The sequence below is a fragment of the Acinonyx jubatus genome, chromosome E1 (assembly GCF_027475565.1).
Source record: "Acinonyx jubatus isolate Ajub_Pintada_27869175 chromosome E1, VMU_Ajub_asm_v1.0, whole genome shotgun sequence".
Lineage (NCBI taxonomy): Eukaryota > Metazoa > Chordata > Mammalia > Carnivora > Felidae > Acinonyx > Acinonyx jubatus.
The window spans coordinates 44995329-45018129 of record NC_069397.1 but is presented as its reverse complement, the minus strand read 5'-3'; the positions used below and the strand labels follow the sequence as shown (position 1 = coordinate 45018129).

The window sequence follows — 22801 nt, the reverse complement described above, 5'->3', positions numbered from 1 at the left end:
GAACTGAGTTGAAGTCAGTCGCTCAACAGATTGAGCCACCCAGGCGCCCATTCATTCTTGTGTTTTTAAAATGAATGATGTTGGCTCAGGGCACCTAGGTGGCTCAGTCCATTAAGCGTCTGACTTCAGCTCAGGTCATGATCTTGTGGTTCTTGAGTTCTAGCCCCGCATAGGGAGGGCTCTGTGCTGACAGCTCAGAGCCTGAAGCCTGCTTCAGATTCTGTGTCTCCCTCTCTCTGCCCCTGTCCTGCTCTCTCTCTCTTTCAAAAATAAACACTAAAAAATTTCTTAAAAAATAAATAAAATGAATGACGTTGGCTCTCAAATCACTATGCTATTTGTGTCTAAATATATTGGTATAAATAAAGCAATTTATACAGTATCAATAGTCACAATACACTGGAAATAACATGTTTCCAACTATTTAAACTTATCAATGAGATACTTAAAATGTTAACCTTAAAATGTGGTGGGCGGGGGATTCATTTTCAAAATTCTTTCAAGGAGTACCAAAAAAGGACGGAAGGCCAGTGGCCAGGTACTTTTTGGACAACAGCCCATCTCATTGGAGTAGTTAACTGCAGAGTTCTCAAGCCAGACCATCTGGGTAGAAATTGCTTCCTTTGTTAGGTAAGATTCTTTTTTCTTTTTAATCAGAGTATAGCTTACACATAGAAATGCACCTATTTTCACAATCTGATATACACATATGTAAACAGCTCCTAGATCAGGAAGCAAAACAGTACTAGCACCCCAGAAGTCCCCCGCATGCTTGGGTGAATTTCTTAGCCTCTCTCTGCTTCTGATTTCTCATCTCTCAAATGGGGCTAATAATACCAACCCTACAGGGTTGTTGTGAGGCTTCGATGAAGTAATGTCTGCAGAGCAGTCGGCAGGGACTTGGCACAGAGGGAGCACTATGGACGTGTCGTGGTTCTTGATGGTGCCCAAGTCAGAGACTTTCTGTTTCCCTTTACCCCAGCCTGGCAAAAAGCCCCATGCTCCTGGGGCTACTGAACCCAGCAGAACACTTTCCGGTCCCCCCCCCACAAATCCTTGTGAGAGGGATTTGGAGAAGACCACAGCTGTTGGAGTCACAGCACAGTCAAGGACCTGATGACCCTCAGGTAAGCAACACACCCAGTCTAACATGAAATGTGCAGACTTTATTAGCTGTGAGACATTCCACTGCCCGCTAGAGTCCCAAAGGTCATCATAGAACCATGAGGGGCAGAGCGGCTGGGGGCTGGAACTCTGTGCTCTGATGTGTCCACTACAGAGGACACTTTCATCTCCAGTCAGTTTACAGGCTCTTGGCAGGAGGTCTCACTAACCTTGGGTCCTGGTCCATGAAGCGGTGTATAGTTCTGAGCCGTAAGGAGTAAGTTTCTCACACAGATCAGAAACTTCTCCTTTTTTCACCGACCTCTCTGTCCTGTAAGCTACCTCCACCCCTGAGCCTCACCCACCCTCCACGAGGCCTACCGTCTAAATAGGGCCCTGGAGGAGTCTGGGAAGGTCCTGACCATCTTCACCCATGCCATCATGGGTCACCTGGGTTGGCAGTTTGTAGCTATACTAGAAGAATGAATGGTTTTCAGAGGCCAATTTGGCAGCTGTCTGCCTCCCCTAAATCCTTAACTTTCACCCACCTTCAATCCCCTCATATTATCTCTATCTTGGGGTTCAGTGGCTCTAACTCCTGGCCAGCCCAGGATCTGAGCCATGTCTCTGAAACTCCAGCTGCTTAGGGACGGGGCCAAGGCGTTCAGGAAGGGAGGGAAAACGGGAACCACAGATGAGTCCCTGTACCTCCAGGGGATGCAGAGTTGAGGCTAGGGGTGACAGAAGCCCCTCAGGCTGCTCCTGTTCCAGGGACAGTGTGAGAATTTTGTCTGTTGCCATGACCAGGGGAGGCACCCTGGAGGAGGAGTTCTTTCGCTTCAGCCTACACTTGTTCAAGTCACCACAGCCTGGGACCTGGGAAGGGCAAGAGAGGGGGAGGACACCAGCTTCAGGGATGGGAACGGGCAGAAGCTGGGTCCCACTGCCCTTGCCCCAGCTGTGGGGTCTATAGTCACAATCTGGGCTTTTCCACCACCTGTCCAGGCTCCTTGACTGTGACTCAAAACATAAAAGAGGACAGCAGAACCCATGGCTGTTCTCAGAGCACAGAGGCTGTGGGCCTGATGTCACAGTGAGAAGAAGACGTGTAGTTGTCTCCAGGAAAGGCCCTGGGGAATCCCTTCACTTGCTCACCTGTGCAGGGGGCAGACCACCCTGGGGCAGCCTAGTTCCCGGACTCTGAGTGGTTGAGGCCACAGGAAACAAGGCCAAGTCATTGGAGGTAGGGGCTCCTAGAATGTAGCCAGTGTGGCCCTGGGGCAGGGGCTGCTGAAGGAGCTGTAGGATGCGGCTGAGGTCTGAGGACATGCGGGACTCCAACCTGCCAGACAGAACCCCACAGTCAGGGTCAGGGTCAGGGTCAGGGTCAGGGTCAAGACAAGGGAGAGCTGTTCAGGTCCCGAGAGCAGCTCTGGATTTTGTAGCCTGCATGCCATTCCTGCTGGATGGAATGGCACCCTGGGACCTACCTGAAACTATTTCCCTGGTACACTCCACAGGCCCTGCTGAAATTTCCCTTAGCACGTCCCTGACTTCAATAATGACAGTGACCAGGCACTGTGCACACATCATTTTGTCCTCATAAGGAAGCTTTGATATGGGTATTTTGACTATCCCCATTTCATGAAAAGGCAGATGGAGGCTCAGAGTGCTTAAGTAACTTGTCCACACTCTTGCTGGTAAGTTGCAGAGCCAGGTTTGGAGTTCAGGACCATACTGCCCAAGCCCTCACTCTACCACCACGGTCCTGCCATCCGCAGGCCACATGCCCTCTCCAAGGGACTATGGAATTTGTTTCTGTACCAGGTTATTCCCCTATTCTAAGAAGGCTTCCTTGCCTGTTCTGCGGTTTGCTAGGACAAGCCATCCAAGGAACCAGGCTTAGTGACTTAGGGATGGGGAGGCCTGCAACTAAAGAGGGCTAGCCATTCTAAAACCCGCAGGGCACTCAGTGTGATGTCCCTGAGCCACCAAGAGGGGGCACTCGTGCCTAGCCCACTGCTGGCTGTGCTCATCCTGGTCCCAAAGGGCACTCACCTGTTCATCTGGGCCTGAAGCTGCTCCAGCCTGGAGCCTAGCTCCCGAGGCCAGCAGTCTGGGTCTCCCTGAGGGTTTGGGGGGCTGTCCCTTGGCCTTGGGGGCATTTGATGCAGCAACTCAGGCCAGAGGCCAGATGCATCTGAGATGCTCAGAGAAGGGGCTGCAGCTGCAGGAGGGAAAGGGAAGAGTGAGCTTCCGTCTAGCTGATTCCGCAGACCTGACCAGAGCCCATCTTCTCCCCCTACCTGTCCTGGGAACACAGGTTAGGAGAAGTGGATCTCTTTACCTGAGTGCCCTGGAGTACAAGGTCCTGTCCCCACAGAGGTCGGACTTCCAGGTTCCAGAAGGCTGTAGCCCTGGGAAGGGGGCTGGAACCCCAGCTTGGGGGAGGAGGGGCTGGCTGGGTGGGTACATTCTAGCCCTGGCCTCACTGTCCAAGGAGCTGCAGTCCAGCGAGTCCCCTGGAGCTTCTATGTGAAACCCCATTGGGCTGGCCTGTATCCACCCCGGGGGACAGCCCCCATTCAGGCTCTGAGGACCCAGGGGGAGGAAGGAGACAAGGGCCTCTATCACTGAGCCTAGAGAGGGAGCCCCTCTCCTCTCATCAAGGGGCTGGGGAGACCTCTCCCAAGATGAGGCAAATTGGGAAGGACATGAAAAGGGGAAGGAGGCTGGGCAGGGGCTTCAGGCTGGGGCGAGGCAGACACTGGTGGCAGATGGCTTTGCTCACCTGACTGGTTGTCACTGAGGAAGAAGCCTTGGTGGTCCTGGCTGCCTGGAGCCGGTTGGGGTGATGACTGGAGACCCCCGCCTGCCTTGTGGGGAACAAGAGCATCAAGTAACAGGTACCAAAACTGGGACAGGGCCTCTTTGTTCTCCCCTGCACCCCCTCCTGAGGCCCTTGTGACAACTAGGTGAGAAAGTGGTGACAGGTGGCCGGGTTCTCCCTGAGGCTCCAGGCAGCTTCCTACAGGTTCTCTCCTGCGTGGGTGGGCAGGAGACAAACAGAGGCTTGGAGATGAGCAGATGCCCCTACAGAGTCTTGGAAGAGGCCGCCTTGAGCAGCAAGATGTGGGGGTGGGGGCATACAGAGGAGGTGTTCTTGCAGTCCTCCCTTTCCTGAATGCCCTGGTGCTGCTGTCCTCAGCTTGGGCTACTGGGGAGTTCCCTCCAAGGAGACTGGGTCTGGAATCCCCAATCCATCCAGGAGGTACCCTCAACAGCACGCTTGGCAGACCACCCTCTTGGCACCATGAGACTTAGGGGTGGGATGCCCAGGGGCAACAGATGTCCCAGGCCATGGAGACCACATCCCTCTTGCCCGGTGTCTGGCCACTGAGCACTCGGGCCACCTGATGGCTCCGAGTGGCTAGGGCCCCCAAGGCAGCATCCTTACAAGATGTCCCCTAGACCAGATCAGGTGGGAAGAAGAGAGGCTGGGGGAGGGGAGACTAGCAGAAGGGACAGGGTGAGGAAGGCTGTCCATGGCAAGAAAACCTGCCTCGGCATCATCCTCCAGATGCTGTGCATGGGGCCTGAGCCAGCAGAGCCCCTCCTCCTGAGGCTGGGGGTGGGAGGCGCAGCTCCAGGGGGCCTCCGCCACTGTTGCCCCCGCCAGGCACAACAGCCCCCTCCTTCCCACTAGCTGACTCCAAACCCCCTCCTCCATACAGTCACTTCCAGGCACTCCAGTTTACCGGCTGTCCCACTCCTTGGTAACCCTGAGCTCCACAGACATTTGGTCTCCCCACACACCCTCGTGACTTCCTTGGTCATTGAACTACGCAACTCTTTATTTTCTCTGAGTTGTTATAATCTTCTCCACTGAGTGATAAGCTTAGGAGGAGAGGCTCTACCACTTGTTTACACGCCTGGGACCTAGGGATGGCAGACACCCCTTCTTCCAGCTTGGTGCCATGGGGTGCCTGGTTGTGGAGTCGCACAAACTTGGGTCTACATTTTGGCTCTGCCATTGACTATGTGGTGGTATGGCTTTGGTCAATTTGTCATCCTCTCTGACCCTTAGTTTTCTCATCTGGAAAGTGGGGAAAATAACACTAAGTGCAAGGTGAAGACTAAAAGAGATCATGTACAAGAAGCCCAGTGCTTAGCATGGGGTTGGTGCTTGATAATTGGTAGCTATCATCATACTTAGCATTTTGTTGGCCGTGGCAGGCACAGAAGAAATTGTGGTGAAGGACGCAGGATGGGGTTGAACGGAAGGGAGGTGGTCAGATGGGTCCCCTCCGGCCAGGCAGGCCAAGTGCTCAGCAGCCTCCACTCCCCATTACCAGCTGGCCGAGGACCCCTACCCACCCTGGCCCACCCAGCCCAGACTCACGTCCCGCAGGTTGAAGGTGACTTCCAGCTTACTCCAGAAGCTGTCTGCAAACGCAGGGTACATGTCCAGCACCTCCAGCAGGTCTGCCCGCTGGATCTTGTGCAGGTCACAGTAGGTCAGGGCCCGCACATCTGCACTGGACTTGCCAGGCCGGGCATGAAGGCTAATGGGCTCCCCAAAGATGTCGTTCTTTCCTGCCAGCCAGAGGGGCAGGGGGTCTCTCCAGGGTCTGGCTCCAAGCTCTCTTCTAAAGAGCCTCCCTGAGGGCCCCTTGGCCGTGAACTCCTCCCCACCCCACCCCACCCCACCCCCAACCTCAGGGATCCTGCCAGGCTTTGGCTTGGTGCTCAGGGATCAAGCTCTAGGGACAAGGTTGGATGTGCTGGCCGGGGGTCAGGGGGTGGGAGTTGGATGCAAAAGCTGCCTTTCCTTTGTTCTCTGAGCTCTGCAGAGGCCACATACCCTCCCAACATGTGGGTCCCTTGCCTCAATCTTCTGGCCTCCTAGGACCACCCTCTGTCAGAGCCCCCCTCCTATTTTCCATGGTTTGTGGCACTGCCCCTATCCACCCCCCTGCTCCCCAACTCCAGGAGACAGTGGGCAGGAAGAGACACTAAAGGTCCCTGCTCAAACTTTTCCTCTCTCCTCAGCCTGGTGGTACTGCAAGAGGGCAGGGAACCCAGGGCCAGGGGCACCCAGCTCCCCCAGGGCAAGGCCTGAGGCCTCTGTCTCTTTGTGTTCCCACTCCCTACTGTGGGGCCACATAACCAGCATGGCCCTGGCAGAGCACGCCTGAGAAAGTCACTTCCACTTTCTGGACCCCAGTGTTCTTATCTCTAAAATAAGTATAACTGTATCTGTCTTGCCCCACTGGACTGTCCAGAGGCACAGACGTGATGCTTGAGAAAATGCCTCAAATAGCAAGAGGCACCAGGCAGATTGATACAACGCATTGGGACAGACGGATGTGCCAGGGTAGACATAGGCTGGTGATACTTGGGGCATGTGGCAAAGATATTGGGCCCTCCTGGTGTCAGGGCCACTGTGCTGGCCACAGTGAATGGGCATGAATAAGATGCTGTCCCACCCACAAGGAGCCCCAAATCCCTACAAGGCAGGCACATAAGCAACCAATTAGTTTACAGATGATCTATAGAGACTTAGAATAGGGAGAACCAAGAAGTAAGGGGCTGAGGACGGGGGAGGGGCTACCAGGAGTGGTAGGGGCAAGGAGGAGGGGCGTACAGAGGAAGTGAAGTGGGGGCTGGGTTGTGCCGATGAGGCTGGCTGGGCCCCCAGCAGGAAGGCCATCAGAGCAGAAGAAACAGCTGTGTGGTCAGAGCTGGCTGGCAGAGAGCCTAGGGCCGGGGTACCAGGGACCATGATTGCTTTGACGTCCACTCCCCCACAGGAAAGTCCAGCCCCTCAGCCTGGCGATACCAACCAGAAGCGCTAATGGTTTGCATGGACAATGATGGATGGAAGCCAAGACCTGTTGCCCACGAGAACAGGATCAAAGGTCATTCACAGAGGAGGGGGACTGAGGCCCAGAGAGGGAAGGGACTCACCAGAGTCACATATGAAACCCATAAGCACAAAATCTGGGCAACATTATAAAATGATGGTTATCCAGTAGATGAAGGATTATGATCTAATGTTCATTTCCACTCAGGACAAAATAAGAGGATTTCAGGTCTCTAACTGAAACTTAAAATGGACTGGCTTCTTAATTATTAAATAGAATTATTGTCCTTCTCATGTGGATGAAACTTCTAAGGTAGGCTGGAAGTGAGGGAAGGTCTCACAGAGGAACCCCTGTCTTGAGCCCAGCCTTGAAGGATGACTGGGGTCTTCCAGGCAGGTGTTCCAGGCAGAGTGGCAGCACGTGCAAAGGCAGGGAGGTGTGACAGGGATGGCAATAGAGAACTAGAAGTAGTTTGTATGGCTGGAGCGTGAAGTACCGGGGGAGGGTGGCAGGATTTAGGGTGGCCAGACTGGGGAGGACTATGCATGCTGTCATCAGGGGTTTACATGGGTCTTAGGAGTCATGGGGAGCCATGGGAAGATTTTGAGCAGAGGAGGAGTATGTGCAGATGTGAATTTCAGGTCACTGGCAGAAGATCGAAGATGAGCTATGGGTGTAGTCCAGATTCAGGCACACAGGAAAAGGAAGGACATGGTGAGGGATGGAGCCAGGCAGGGACAAGGAGACAGGTGTAGGGTGGGAGACAGGTGTAGGACACAGAGGTATTAATGAGGGGAACAAACAGGAGTCTGTGGCTGCCTGCATGGTGGGGGTGGGGCAGGAAAGGAGAAGAGTGCTCCCTTGGTTGACTCCCAGGTCTCTAGCCCCAGCAATGGATGGTTCAACAGTGATGGAGATTCTGAAGGAGCAGCTTCTGGGGAAAGATAATGATTTCAGACTGAGACATGTTGTTTGGTCTGTCTGTGGAATATAGGGTGGCTTTACCCAGGAAGGAATGGAATATTCTGTTCTAAGGAGAGATTGGGGTCAGAACAGAGCTCTGGGGGGCCTGTGGCATATATGAGGCTGAGAGCATGGGAGCAAGGAGGTAGTTCAGGAGAGGGTGGAGGGTGAAGAAAAGAAAGCAGAGCCCACACTTGGTGAACACTAGTCGAGGGCAGGCCAAAGGGAGAGGACTAAACAGAGGAACTGGGCGGGGAGGGGGGGGGTGCTGTCCAGTGGGGTTGGAGGAGAGCCCAGCCACAGAGACCAAAGGAGGGAGAGGCTGACATCCCGATCAGGGTCTTGGGGTGGGCTAACATCAGGGAGAAGGCAAGGAAGATGAGAATCATCTCAGAGTGGTGAAGTAACCTGCCCAAGGTCACATGGTTGGTAAGTGGCAGAGGCCGTGTGGGCCCCAAATCTGTCCCCTGTCCAATGCTCATCTCATTCCTGCAAAGTGTCCAGCTGTCCCTGTAGCTGCAGTGAATGGGCTTGGGGTCCTCCCTCCACCCAAGCCAAACCTTTGCCCTCTCACACTGAGCTCCCCAAAAGTGGAAGAAGGTAAGAGCCTTCCTGGACTTCGGAGTTAGACGCATAGCCCTTGAATCCCTGTTTGGCCGCTTGCCAATATGACCTCTCTGAGCCTCTACTCCCCTATCAGGAAAATGGAACCTATGGTAGGGGTTTGTTTTAAGGATCCGGTGAGCTGGGCGTAAAGCTCTCTGTTGCTCATGCTTACATGGCAGGCCGGTAAAAGGTGCCACCATCATCATTAGGAATGGAGTAGTCCAGGCAGGACATGGCTAGTTCCACTACACCCACCCTACCGGTCTGGCCCTTCCTGCCTGACCCACCTAGGATGGCCACGACCACATCGTCACGCAAGATCTCGATGGAACCTCGGGAGATGAAGTAGAGCGTGGAGAGCACATCGCCGAGGTGCACCAGCGTGTCCCCAGGCGGTGCGTGCGTGGTCTTGAACTTGACTGCCAGCGCGCGCAGGCAGCCCTTGCTGGCGCCGCGGAAGGCTGGGCAGTGCTGCAGCAGCGCACGGTGCAGGTGCAGGCAGATGTCGGCCTGCAGGCACTCAGGGAAGCCCTTCAGCACCTGCGAGGGGGGCGGCCGCGTCCAGGGTAGTGCAGCTGGGCTTGGGGCTGGGGGAACGGGGTGGGGAGGGGTCTGGGGACGCCCTGTGCCCGCGGGTCCTTGGCCTCCCCTGGGACACTTAGCCAGAGCTGGGACTGGAGCTGGATCGCCTGCCCCACCCGAGGCAGGGCGGCGGGCTCTCACCGCGTTCATGTCAATGCCGTTGGTGTAGGACCAGGCGTGCTGGAAGTACTCTTCCAGGCGCTGCCGCAGCGGGTTGGGGATCTGGTGGAAGCGGATGAACTCCTTGACTCGCAGCATCTGCGTGTGGTAGCGGGCAGTGCCGGAGTACAGACGCTGGATGATGGCAGACACGTTGCCAAAGATGCTGGCGTACATGAGGGCTGGAGTGAGGCAGCGGGGGGTGCAGGGAATGAGCTCCTCCACACCCCCACCAGGCCATCGCACCCCAGGGCATGCTCCACGCCTCCTTCTCCCTAGGAGTCCTCTGATCAGGGGCCCCTCTGTCTAGGGCCAAGTCAGAAGTGCCCAAAACAGCGCCAGGGCACATGAGGGACAAAGGCCCCGGGCTTCCTGCCGTCCTCCCTCTGTCCTGTGTCTCTTGGCATCTTGCTGGGCCCAGAGGCCAAACTCCTGAGAACTAGGGCAATGATTTTTTTTTTTTTTTTTTTTTTAGTGCAGATTTGTTTTCTCCTTCAGGTTGTAGAAAAGCATAATAAAGGGAAAACTCTTGGTCTCTGTTTTCACCCATTTTTTTCTTCTCGTTGTTTTTGTTTCTCTGGGCTTTCACATCTCTAAATACTCTGAACATGACAACTTAATCTACGTGTAAACTTCCACACTGCCTCTTGTGTTCCTAGACCCAGTGTCTTAGGAAGCAGGCAACACAGTGCAGAGCCTGGGAACATACACAGCCAGAGGAGCTGGCCCCCTGGGATGAAATTGGGTCTCTGTGTAACCCCTGGAAAATTAGGACCTTCAGGTTCTTGGTCTGTAAACTGGGCTTGTAATATAGCCCCCATAGGGTAGTGATGAAAACAAAATGTGCACCTTTGATAGGCACTTAGAAAAGTGCCTGACAGGGCAGTTGGCTTCCCAGTGTGTGACCTGTGCTAAGAAGGGCCCTGCTCGGTTCCATGCTCTGCTGTCACCATTCTTGAAATCTTTCAGACTTTTTAAATAAACGGCCCTACATTTTCATTTTGTTCTGGGCCCTGCAAATCATGTAAGCTGGTCCTGGTCCCTGGCACATAGCAAGGGCTTGTAAGGGTGTTAAGTTTCATGCATGGTAGGGGCACCTATGCAAAATTTCACTGTGCTCTGTGCTTAGTATTTGCCCATTGCACCCAATGTTACTGTATTATGGCTCATTACAAAACTGAAACTTGAATGCCATGGGTCAGGCCCAGGCATGAGGGGCCACTCACAGCCGATGAGCATGACGCAGATAGAGAAGACCTTCTCAGAGTTGGTGTTGGGGGAGACATTGCCGAAGCCCACGCTGGTAAGGCTGCTGAAGGTGAAGTACAGGGCGGTGACATACTTGTCCTGCACTGAGGGGCCAGAGGCCGGGTCGCTGCCGTTGTAGCGCTTGCCAAGCTGGGCGCCCAGGCTGTCCAGCCAGCCGATCTTGGGCTCCAGGTAGGGCCGCTCCACGTTGCCGATGGCATACCAGATGCAGGCGAGCCAGTGTGCAATGAGTGCGAAGGTGCACATGAGCAGGAAAAGCACGGCCGCTCCATACTCAGAGTAGCGGTCCAGCTTCCGTGCCACACGCACCAGCCGCAGCAACCTCGCCGTTTTCAGCAGCCCGATCAGGGTTGTGGTCTGGCGGGGCAGGAAGGGGGCCATGGGGCCAAGGGTCAGCCCTTGAAAGGCTGCACTTAGGACTACACTTGTGTACTTGGGCATATGGTCACACAGTCATTCAACAAACACTTATGGAGAACCTGCTCTGGGCTCTTGGCCGGTGAAGCACAGTGCAGGACCTTAAGGAGCATTCAGCCTAAAGCTCAAAACAGTGTTATAGTTGCTAGGACAGAAGTCCAGGGGAGTGAAGAGAAAAGGGAGATCAATTCTGCAGGTGCAGGGTAGGGGAGACTTCATAGAAGAGGTGACACATGAGCTAAATCTTGAGTGATGAGGCTGAGTCTGCAGGCGGACAGGAGGGAGAGTGAAAGGCATTCTAGGCACAGGGAACAGAATGAGCCAAGCAAGGCATGGGGGTGTGAAATAGCACAGCCCACATGGAAAACCAAGTGCAGTGCTGCTGCCTGGAGTGCATAGCAGAAGATGGTGGAGTGATGAGGAATGAGCCTGGAAGGTGTGCACGGGCTGCTCCCACGGGCCTCAAGGTCCCAAATGAGCTTAGTTTTATTCCAAGCCATCGGGGAGCCATGGAATGTTCTGCAGACAGTGTCAGATGAGTGATCTTGAACTGGTCCTGGCTTCTGTGTGGAAGGGTGAGGCTGGCAGGTGAGGCTGGCAAAGGGTGGGTGTGGGAGCAGGGAGTCATGATGGATACCTCTACTCCAGCTGGACAGGCTGTTGGTGGAGGGTGACTGGAACAGAATGGAAAGTTCATTCCAAGGAGGTGGGGCAAAAGGGGGGACTAGAAGCTATGAGAAGAGCCTGCAAATAAGAGCCTGCAAATACCTTCATGTCAGCTATGGGGAGCCAGTGGGCATAGTGGAGGGTCAGGGGGTGAGAGGGGGGTCAGGCTGCCTTGTGGGAGCAGCCCATAGCTTCCCTTTCCAACTCCAGGGTAAGTAGAAGCCAGCATGAGGGCATGTGGCGTGGCTGCCCATCCCAGAAGGGGCAGAATTCTGGAGCATAGGGAGGGCATCCAGGCCTAGGGCACAGCCTTGGCTGATCATTCTCCAGGGCTGGGAGATGACACATGTCCTAGGCCGCCTTCCCACCTCCTCCTGCTTTGGCAAAGGCACCCCATACCAGATACTCTCATGCCAGGGCTATGGGGCTGGGAGGCCCGAGGGCTGGGGCACAGGGGACGGCCACAGCAGATGGCCTGAATGGGGTTTGCTCACCTCATCAGAGCCGGTGCGGAAGATGAGAAGGTCAAATGGGATGGCAGCCACCATGTCAATGAGGAACCAGCCCTTGAAGTAGTGGATGGCAATGCGGCGAGGGTGACTGACCACCTCGTCATTGGTGTTGACGTAGGTGGTGCGGAAGTTGATGACAATGTCCACAACGAACATGATGTCTACGATGAGGTCCACCACAGTGAGTGGACTGCAGGTGTAGCCACAGTCCATGCGTTGAGATTCATCCTGGTCGCTGAGCAGGAAAGCGGCCGAGTAGGGCGTGAAGATGGCTGTGTAGATGACCAGCAGCAGGATGAGCCAGTCCCACACGGCCTTGAAGGGGCTATAGTGCAGGAGGGTCCCGCGGTGGATGCGTGGTGCCTGCAGCTTGTACTCCGGCAGCACGTCCGCGCCCAGGGACAGAACCTGGGGGTGGGGGCCATAGGGCAGTCAGCAGGGTGTCCACTGCTAGTGAGACAGGCCTGGGAGGGATGAAGACTTAGGGGTGAGGCCTGGGAAGGAGGCTGTAGGAGAGGGTAGGTGAAGAGGGCTGTGGAGGACAGAGGGGATGAAGCAAAGATGGGATAGAGTGTGTATGAGGCAAACTCATAAGGGGACAGGTGTATTGGGAGGAAGTGGGCTACAAGAGGAGGGGTGCAGCTCTGTTGCATAGTGACCCCAGGTTCAAAGCTCACCAATTCCCTCACAAACAGCCATCCTCGAGTGGAGACAGGGCTAGGGGAGGGGTGAGGGGAGGGAGGGGGATTTAGGCTCAGGGTCATTTGTGGTCATGTTCCAGAGAAGAGCCTAAATTGAGGGGGTAGCTAGGGGTCCGATCCTCTTTGGTGGGTTTGGGAGGTTCCCAGTGGCCAAGATTCCTGATGGGAACAAGTCACTCCCAGAATAGCCTCTTCATTCCTGAAGACCTTGTGGAGCCTAGACCAGCGAGGACCCTCCTTGGGGCCCACTTGCAAAGCCTTCATGGAAAGAGTCAAACTTGGGGGCATGTAGCTAATCTGAGCCTTTGACAGTTCCTGGGCACCAGGGAGGTCCGACTATTTTGCGCATGTCCAAGGGGGGTTTGTATGAGAGAGAGAGAGAGTGAGAGCTTGAGAGAGAGAGAGAGAGAGAGAGAGAGAGAGAGAGAGAGCATGAGCAGAGGAGAAGGGCAAAGAGAGAGAGAATCCCAAGCAAACTCCATGCTCAACGCAGGGCTTGACCCCACAACCCTGGGACCATGACCCAAGCAGAAATCAAGAGTTGGACACTCAAGCAACAGAGCCACCCAGCCTCCCCCAAGAGGGTTTTGATCATTACTTTCAGCTGAGCCCCCTCTGCTCTGCCCCTCCCAACCCTGTCTCGGAGCTTATGGTCAACGTAGGGTCACCAGGCCCAGCCCAACAGACCCAAGCTCTACCCAGCTACCCATCACAAGAAACAGCTGGGGCATCAAGAAGGGCATGCGTTTTGAAGCCAGGCCTCCCAGGTTGATCTCAGGTCTGACATTGCTCTAAGTCTCAGGGCAAATTTTATGGCCTCTATGTGCCTTAGTTCCCTCATCAGCAAAATGGATAGCAAAGGACAACCAACTCCTTAGCATCGTGATTAAATGAGATGGCACATCTCCAAGGCACGTGCTGATCTATGAGGATTCTTCCTCCCTGCTCATCCTGTGTCAGGCACTGCCCCAACAAGGATGGAACCTGAGGGGTGTCCCACTGACCCCTCCACCACCGCCGGATAGGCACTGGCAGATGGCTCTGGCTTGAGAAAATCTGCAATATAAGGTTCTGACCTTGCAAACGAGACCAATTAACAGATGATGTCACCATAAGGAAGATCCATCAAAGGGCTGTTTTCACCTTGTGGGTTCCTGATTAGCCATCTAAATCCCAAGAAGGGGTCACAGTGTCCCCACCCTACAGTGACCCTCTGCTCCGCCTTCAGGCCTGAGCTCCTATTCTGCCTCTCAGGAAGCCTCCTCTCACCTCTCACCTTAGTCCACATGGAGGCTCAGCTGAAGGGAATGACCTCAGTCAACTGAGCTGAATGTGCATTGAGAGCTTGGGTCGTTAAGCCACTCCTCTCCTTCCCTGGCTGCTCAAGACCACACCAAGACGGAACAGCAAAGCATAGGGCTTGTCCCAAGGCAGCACAGATTCAGAAGGTCGGGGGTGGGTGACAAGAGTATGTACACTTCCTTAGGCCCCCAGACAGAGGTGTCATCTCCCCATCACACAGACTCCATACTTCCCCACTGCCTCTGAAGCCAGCATGAGGACAGTTCCCAGTGTTGCCCAGAGCTGCAGGGTCCTCAGGATGTAGGAACTCAGGTATGAGGTCCCAGCCCTCTGAGCCCTGGTTGAGGCCAGAGTGACTCTTCTGCTCTGGGTCCCTGCCAGCTCCCTCCCCTGAGCTCTGTCAGACGCCTCTCCCACCTTAGGGCCCATATAGGGGAGTGAGTAAAGCCAAGACTAGTTGGGGCGGGGTGGGGGGGGGCAGGATAGGAGCAGTGGGTTGGGTGGGGCAGGGACCACAGTCCCCAGCCAGGCCTGTCAGTCTTCATGGGCGGCTCTCCAGTCTACCAGCCCCCATAACCCCTGTGCCAACTTGAGAGCCCTGAGGTGAGTGGCCAGGTGGAGTCCCTCATGGTTGGGCCACTGGGCCACCCTGCCTGACCTCTGCGGGCCTGGCCCTGCAGCTTGTGGTACTTCCTTCTCCAGGGTTCTGAGTGTGGGGAGGGGCTGGGTCACAGGGAGTTTCCATCCCACCTGCTCCCTCACAGGCTGTGATTCAGGCAAAAGGGGGCAGGGAGGAGAAAGAACTGCTCCCATCCCTCGTGAAGCCAAAGCCTCCCAGAAATTTGGGTGCAGGCCCTCCCTGCCCCCCATGACCTATACTTCCTTGCTCAGCCCTGGCCTAGCCCCTCTTGATGCCTCCTGGGGACCGTACTACTCAATGTCAAAAGAATGTCAAAAGGTCCAATTCTCTGCACATGAGAGCTCTGGGACCCAGAAAGGGCACAAGGTCCCTTGTCCAAGGTCACACAGCAAGTCAGTGTCAGGACTCTGGTCATCTGAACCTCAGGCAGGGCTTTTGCATTTCCCTCTAGGATGGTTAGGTGGGGATTGGAGCCTCAGGCCCCATGCAAAGGGACATGGGGGTCAGCTGAAACAGAGAACCCAGGGAGGTTTGCCTTGGGCTGGCCAAGGAGGGGCTGAAGGGGAGGGAGGCATTCAGGGCCTGATCTCCAGGAAGCTGCTCAAAGAGAGCTAAAGATTCCAGGGCCATCTCCCCTCTGCTTGGATTGTAGGAGGCTCCTGCTCTGTGTTGGGAGGTGGGGGAACAGGGGCAGGAGTAGGGCTGGGGCCTCCCTCCATCCTTCCTCCTCTTTCCCTCTCAGAGTGGTGCTGACACTTCTCTCCGCTTCTCCTTCTCTGTGACTGGCAGAGCCTTGGAGAGGCCCCCATGGTGGCCTGTGTATTCCCCCATCCCAGGCTCCTCCAGACCTAAGATGTGGCACTATTCACAGGCCCTGCTGACTCTGACCTCCTCATGCTCCACTACCTGGATGGTGGCCTCAGGGTAGGCCTTTAGGTCTAAGAAATCAGACCCCAGCAGGACAGGAGGCCTGGGGCTCAGACCAGACCACTGGGGACTGGCCAAGCTGACTGCCTCTGCCACTGCCAGCCCCAGAGGAGCCCAGACCCCAAGCCTGAGAAGGGACCTTCAAGGCCCAGCACAGCCCCGCCCACCCTGCCCTGTGGCCCGCACCTGGGTGACCTTCTCGGTGACGTTCTGGGTCCGCTCCACCACCTTGTGTGGTGCGATGATCTCAATCTCTGTCGTGGAGCCCGAGCGATGCTTCTCCAGGTTGAACTCCACGAAGTTGAGTGTGAACTGCGGGATCTGGCTGATGGTCCTGTACTTGACCCTGCCTGTGCCAGGACCCTGTGCACCTGGCCTGCCATGAGAGCCCTCTGAAACCAGGCCCAGGGTCAGAGCAGCCCAGGCCAGGGGACCAGCTGCCCCACTGGGGGCCCCCATTCACCCCTCCCACCACTACCTGCACCCCACCTTACCGGAGCCCAGGAAGCTCTGGGACAGCAGGCACTGGGACAGGCTGCGGCGCTCGCTCTTGGCCAGGAGCTGGGCCAGATCCTCGAAGTTGAGGATGAACATGATAACGGCTCCATCCTCGTTCTTCACAGGTACCACGTCCACCAGGCATCGGAAGCTGGAGGCTGCAAACACCAACGGGAGGGGTCACAGAAAGGATCTTCTCCGGCAGTAACCTTGCTAGGGGAAGCCAGGGAGGGGGCTGGGTTGAGGTCAAGGGCAGCCACGGGGTGAGGAGGCCTGGACTATTGGGCAGAGGGTTGGTGATGCTGTCTAGCAGGTGTCCTACCCCCAGGCCAGAGGTGGGGAGAGCAGCTTAGCTGCTCATTAGGAGATAATGTAGCATCGGGCCCAAGTCCACACTCAGCCCTCAGCTCAGGGCTTAACCTTGAGGTTTGCTTCTGTTGTAATTAAAGCTGAGCAGATGGGGTGGATTAAGTGGGGAGGTGAGGTCGGGCATTCTACCCCCACGTAGCTCTGGCCGACCCTGGGTTCAGCTCCCATATTCCTGTCCCACAAAGATGCCGCCCACGCCCCTTGCTGGAAGGAACTCGCTGTTGAGAACACACTAAGTGCTGTGTCCTGAGTCAGTTGGCACTTTAGGCCTCAAGATCCATAGTGGTGGCTAGAGGGTCCTCAGGGGGCAGATATAGACCCCCATTCTGCAGAGCCTGGGGTTCTGAGAAACTGACTGGCTGGTGCTGGAAGGGGACATGGAGTGGGGTTCCAAGCACACAACAGCTCTCAGCACACAACAGCTGGGGCAAGGGAAGGGACTGGTCCAGGATGAGGACACTGGAGTGAAGGCCAGGCTGCTGCCCCAGGACTCAAAGGCACTCGGGGTCCCTAGGCAGAGATGCTGGGACTGGGGAGCAAGCAGGGCAGTGACCTGGGGTCTGGAGAGGGAGAGAGATGGCAGGGTGGGGGCAGGCCAGGACCCACTCTCCCGCCCTCTTGGGCAGCTTAGACCTAGCCATTGACCACTGTTCCTCTTTCTTAGCTTTGGGGTCTCCCATCCACATAGGTGGGTGGGACAAATCAAAGCTAAGTCAGCCACACACCCCCAGAGCCCAGCCTATGGGCTGAGTGGGTAGGTGGATGTCCCATAAGCCCCCTCTCCATGGTACCCAGTGGTCCCACGTCCCTGAGCTCAAATTGTTGGTGGGTATCAGGCCCAATGGGCAAAATACTAAGGGGCAGGGGCCTCAAGTAAATATGCAAATCAGAAGGCGGAGCTGCCATCCCTTCAAGGGCAGGTTTGCATCTGTCTCATTTTTGAGGGGTCAGCACCTGTCCCAGGTGTTGTTTGTTGAGTGAGTGAATAAAAGAATGTATAAATGTGAGTGGGTGGGAGGCCGGTTGGCAGGAACATTGCTACTTTGGGGTCCGTTAGAATTGCTCATCCCCCAAAGCGCCTCCTCTACTATCAGTGCAGCCGAGCTGCCCTCATCCTCCCTCCCACCTTCCTCTCCGGGAGCAGGAATCTCCTGGATCAGATTCCTGGACTCCCAGGCACCAAGCAGCCATCTGCCAGCTGCTGCACTGGGCCCCGGGGGAGACATCCACACTGAGGAGAGGCCACCCACCTGCCTCTGTGACCACTCCTGGGCTCACAGTGCTCTAGGCTCTGCGGCCCAGACCAGAACTGGGTACTCTTGTCAGCCGGGGACATGGAGGGGCTTGGACACAGGGACCTAGCCAGGAAGTCTCCTTGGCTGGTGGTCTGAGACACTCCCCCAAGGCCAGATTGTCTCTTCACTCTCTGGCACTACAGAGATTTTGCCTGGCAGAGGGCAGAGAGAAGGCAGCACTGGGCAGAGGATCAAGGCCTCTAGGCTCTCTATGCTGCTGGGGGCTGTGAAGGCCCCATCTTCAAGTGGCTGGACTGACCCACTGATGCTATCTTTGGAAAACTGAGGCTGGGAACAGACCAAAGACCCATCATAGCAGTGAGGGCTACATGGGAGCTGTGCGTGGCACGCCATGCCCAGCTTTCAATCTTGCTGCCTGTAGGGTGGGCAGAGGCAGGAGGCTGTGAGGATTTGGCAAGTTCAGAGCATCCTTTCCCCCCATCCCTAGGCTGTCCTTGCTCACAAGTAACTGTGTCTGGGTGACCAGAAGTGGGTGAGTGTGTCACCCCAGTTGTGCCCAGGAATGGCAGTGTCCCTGTGCTCTTGTCCCATTGCTGGAGGAGGAGCCACAGTCTCTGCCTTGTTCTCCCTTCCAAGGGCTCCTCCCAGTGCCCACCTCTTCTCTGACCAAGTGCAGCAGATTTGTCTGCCCCCTGGTTCATAGTCCTTCTCTCTGCTCTTCTCTGCCTTTTGGATTGCTCCTTCCTTCAGTTTCTCATTGTTCCAACCCACTCCCCCTCCCAGCCCTTGCCCCTGTTCTGCACAGTCTCCTTGCTGTCTATCACCCCCATCTCTTTATGCCCACACCACCCAGGGTTGCAGTGAGCCTTCAAGGAGGAGCTGGTGCTACAGAATGCTGCCACTAAGAGGGTGGCTGGTGAGGGCAGCCTCCTGCTTGGTGCTTCTGGTATTCATGGGTAAGTATGTGGAAAACATTGGAGGCCTCTAACCTAAGCCCTTGCCCTCTCCTCCTCATTGAGAGCTGAGGATTGGAGGAGCCCCAGGCATCCTCTAGTGTGGCTTGGAGATTAGGAAACTCTCTGGTGTGGGGAAGAGGACCTGACAAGGCAGGCAGGGCTGGGCTCCTCTGGTAAGTGCCCAGTGGGGGCAGGGGTAGAGGTGGGAGAGATGTAGTGCTCTCCATCCCTCCCTCCAGACTCTCATTAGCTCCAGTCTTGTGACCATCCCCATTCCTCCTTATCTGTTAGGCTCTTACTTTTCCTAGTAAAGGCAGATGGAGGAAGATCCAGGTTCTCAGGGGTCTCTGAGCCCTATCTCATGCGATAATTTTGCCAAGTGCCCTGGCTTCTTTGAGTCCAATTTTGTGCAGCTGTATAATGTGGAGATAAATGGACACAGACCTTTCATTTTGACTTGGAGAACTGTCAGTGGATTACCCTTTTAGAGGAAAAGAGGATTATAAATAAACCAGCTAGAGTTCTGTTCAGGACCCTTTTCCACCTCGCTGGAGTCAGGGGGAGGGAGTAGGAAGAGATATTGACTTGAGTAGGGAAGAAATCACCATTAGGATGCCAGTCAGCAGGACTAAAGGATATATGTGAATATGATAAAAAAGAATCATGTGGTCAGATTGGACCATAAGGTGAACATAAGTTATCTGGGTACCACATCGTTTCCTTAGGGTAATGCAGGCCAAGAAGCTCTTTTTTTCTGGGTTTCAGGCCAAACTCGGGCAAGTCCACGTAGTCAAAGGCTTGGGTAACAGGACAGAGAAGGGCTTAGGGTTGGGTGGGGTAGACTGGGGGCATCAGGTATGTGGTAATGTTCCATTTTCACTGAGGGCCAGCCTCCAAGACTGGGTCCTGGGGTCTCTTCTGATAGCTGGAGGATGCCAGCAGTGTTCTGAAAACCTGAGTCCTGATCTCAGAGGGCTGATACTTGGTCTTGATCTTTGCCCCCTGCCCAGGAACACGCAGTGTGCTGTAGAGACCCTAAGAGACCTGATCTGATGTCCCCGGGAATCTGAGAAGAGCCTATATACCACTCTAGGGCCCAGGTAAAGCTCTGGGGTCAAAGACAAGGAACTGTTGTCTCTCCCCCTCCCCCCATTTCCTGCGGTCCCATCCTGTTCCCTGAGGACCCTTCTCACTCCCCTGACTGTCACCTCCTCCCTGAAATGATGTGAGGAGGTGAGGTCACAGCTTTTAAAAATATTCTGACTTCATTAACCCTGTGAGTGCTACCAAAGTTAGCCAGATTCTTCCTAGTCCCCTAATCACTACCCCTGCATCTGTTTGGTTGGTAGCAGCAGTAGACATCTAGGGGGACAGCTAGGATCTGCCCATGAAGCACCCTGGAAGCCCTTAAACGCAAACACACACACACACACACACTCGCATGCGCACTCATGTTCACACTTACATTCATGCTCCATACACACCCCAGGCCCTTGGAACCCAGGCTGTCAGTACCCTTCAGTCCCAATCCAAAGGAACATGCCCTTTGTCTATACTCAGATGGCCCTCATGCCTGCCTTTTCCAGATGTTCTGCGGTTGGAGTAGAGGCAGTTGGGGTCCTTTTTCCCCTCTCGGTATTACAGAGAACAAATATCTCGAGTAAAAAAAAAATCCAGACTTGGGTTCTGGCCCCAGGTTGGATCCCAGCAGTAGGATCTTGGGCAACTCCCTCCTTTTTTCTTGGGCCTTGGTTTCTTCATCCATGAAATGAAGGGATTTATCTAAGCCAGTGGTTCCTAAATTTGGCAGAACATCAGAACCGCCCAGGAGATTTTTCCAAATGCACCTGCTTTGGCCTCAACTCACACCTCTGAGTCAGCCTCTCTCTAGGGAAGGTGTGTTTTGGAAAACATGCCCCAGGTAATTCTAATGCAGAACCAGGTTGAGGGGGGCATTAATCCAAGTGATTTCCAAGGGAATTTCAGGATCCTAGTTCCCACTCATCTCTCCCTTCCTTCCTGCCCACTGTCTCTGAGGTCCTAGGGGGAAGGTCTTAAAGGGCTGCAGAGCTCTGTTCTCAGCCCCTGCCCCATGGTTCTGTTCTGCTTGCGATAAACATGGGCTGGCAGTGACATCCCAAACTGGATGAACCTCTGGGTCAGGACAAACTGCAGGACCTATCTCTCTAAGGATCTGGGGCTGAGTGAGCCGGGTCTACTGTTTCCCAGTCAGCAGCACCCAAGCCTTGACTGCCCACAGAGGCCTTGAGGGGGTGACTCCTCCCCTAATCCCCAGAGCAGACGGAGATGAGGAAAGGTTAATTTTCGTTCCAGCTGCCTGACAGCTGGGGCTGACAGTGACAGAGTGGGCGGCCAGGAGACTGGGGACATGGGGGAGGGATGGTGGAGCGGGAGGCCCTGCCTGGGGTGAGGACCAGTCAGTGAGTCAGTCTGGTCTCCAGCTTCTGAAAAGGACCTCAGAAGGCACTGAAATCAATGCCCATTGCTTCCTCCTGCAGATGAGGAAACTGAGGAACAGAGAGGAGACAGGATTTGTCCCAGCCCTTTGGTCCCTGGGTCAGTGGCCTCCCAGTTGGCCACTCTGGCTGAACAAGAGAAGGACAGAGTCTGCCTTGCAGAACCCATGGCCCAAGGGAGCCTCACCATCTTTGCGGTAGTAGAGGATGTCCACCTTGCACTCCTCTGTCCCCAGTAGGGCCTGCGCTAGACGGGACATGGCACTGCGTGGGGTATTGGGGCCTGTGAGGAAGTCACAGGTGCACGGTCGCTGCATCACCTCCACTCGGGAGTAGCCAAAGAGTTCACAGAAGCCGTCGTTGCAGTAAATGATGGCACAGTTCTCCATCTGAGCATTGGCGATCAGGAACTTCCGACCTGGGGTGGGATGTGGGAAGCCCATGGCAACCAAGATTGGGCAGCAGGGAGGGAAAGATCATAGGGATTCTTGACAGCGGTGAGGGGGTGTCTAGATGGGGGAGCAGAGGAGTGACCAGAATGAGGTAGAGGAGAAGTGAGGTCTGGTGGGGGTGGGAAGACCTAGGTGGCTAGAGTCAAGGGGGGAAGGTCATGGGACTTTGAAAGTAATGAGGGGGGGTGGTTCGGATAGGGGATCAGAACAGTGACCAGAGAAGTTGGGGAGGGGGAGTCAGGCCTGGGGATGGTGGGGAGACCAGGGCAGTAATGGGGTCAGTGAAGGAGGAAAGAGGCCCAAGGCTTCCTGGAGTCAGCGCAGGGAGTCAGGAAGAAGGAGTAGGGATGTGACCAGATAGGCCCCAGGCCTGAAGAGAGCTCTTAGAAAGATTAGAGTGGTTACACCCAAGAGGCAAAAAGGAGGGAGTCAAGGAAACTTCTGGAGGAAGTGTGTGGGGGTGGGGGGGATGTCAGGAGGAGGAAGAAGGACAGTGATAGAAGGGGAAGTCAGCGCTTGGGGTACCAAGAAATCAACTCAGGGGAGGAGGGTGGGGCTGCAGTCTGCCCCTCCTGCTTCAAAAGAGAGAGTGGTATTGAAGCAAGTGGAAATCGCTGGAACAGAAGGTGTCCGGGGACATTAGAGCATTCAGCATCAGTACCCCGCTCCCCCCCCCCCCCCCCGCCCCGCTCCATTTGAAGTAAGTAAAGGGGTCCCGCCACTCCTGCCACAGAACCAGGACTTCAGATCGTTCCCCCCACCTCAACGCATAGACTCACTCTGGCCCTCGAACTTGCGGATGATGGTGTCCAGGTACGTGTTTTGGGGCGCGACGTGGCCCCTGCGGACAGGCATCTTTTGGCCGCGGCCTCTCCCTGGAGCCACCAGTGCCCCGGCTCCCTGCGTCTCCGTCTGTCTTCGGGCTCAGCGGCGTCCAGTTCCGGGTGGGTGCCTCCTCCGGGGAGGGTCGCGGGGCTCCGTGCCCTGCCTGCCCGCCTGCGTCTACCCTCCCCTGCCCTGCACAGCCCTCCCTGACCGACCGCGGCCGTACCTCACTCCCTCTGCTCCCGCCCCGGAG

The 22801-nt window shown here is 55.5% G+C and overlaps 1 protein-coding gene across 2 annotated transcripts; it reads right to left on the bottom strand.

The window, feature by feature from the left end:
* Positions 1-450: 450 nt before the first annotated feature.
* Positions 451-22775, bottom strand: KCNH6 (potassium voltage-gated channel subfamily H member 6). 2 transcript variants are annotated; one of them, XM_015076366.3, is made up of 13 exons: positions 22503-22775; positions 21459-21689; positions 16210-16371; positions 15902-16107; positions 12128-12553; positions 10508-10907; positions 9264-9463; positions 8828-9080; positions 5507-5700; positions 3896-3980; positions 3163-3331; positions 2260-2446; positions 451-1980 (listed from the first exon to the last, which is right to left on the bottom strand). In XM_015076366.3, the coding sequence occupies exons 1-13, from the start codon at positions 22576-22578 to the stop codon at positions 1696-1698; spliced, it is 2874 nt and encodes a 957-aa protein (XP_014931852.3). In that variant the 5' UTR covers positions 22579-22775; the 3' UTR covers positions 451-1695. The 2 variants fall into 2 exon arrangements, with proteins under 2 accessions (XP_014931852.3, XP_053068117.1); XM_053212142.1 differs by having other exon boundaries at positions 8828-9463.
* Between the last annotated feature and the right edge of the window lie 26 nt (positions 22776-22801).

Coding starts and splice junctions, on each gene's coding strand:
- KCNH6 (XM_053212142.1), bottom strand. CDS start 22,578: ATGCCTGTCCGCAGGGGCCACGTCGCGCCCCAAAACACGTACCTGGAC. Junction 9,464..10,507: donor CTGCGTCATGCTCATCGGCT/GTGAGTGGCCCC, acceptor GCCTCACTCCAG/CCCTCATGTACGCCAGCATC. Junction 5,701..8,827: donor TGTGGTCGTGGCCATCCTAG/GTGGGTCAGGCA, acceptor TCTGGCTGGCAG/GAAAGAACGACATCTTTGGG.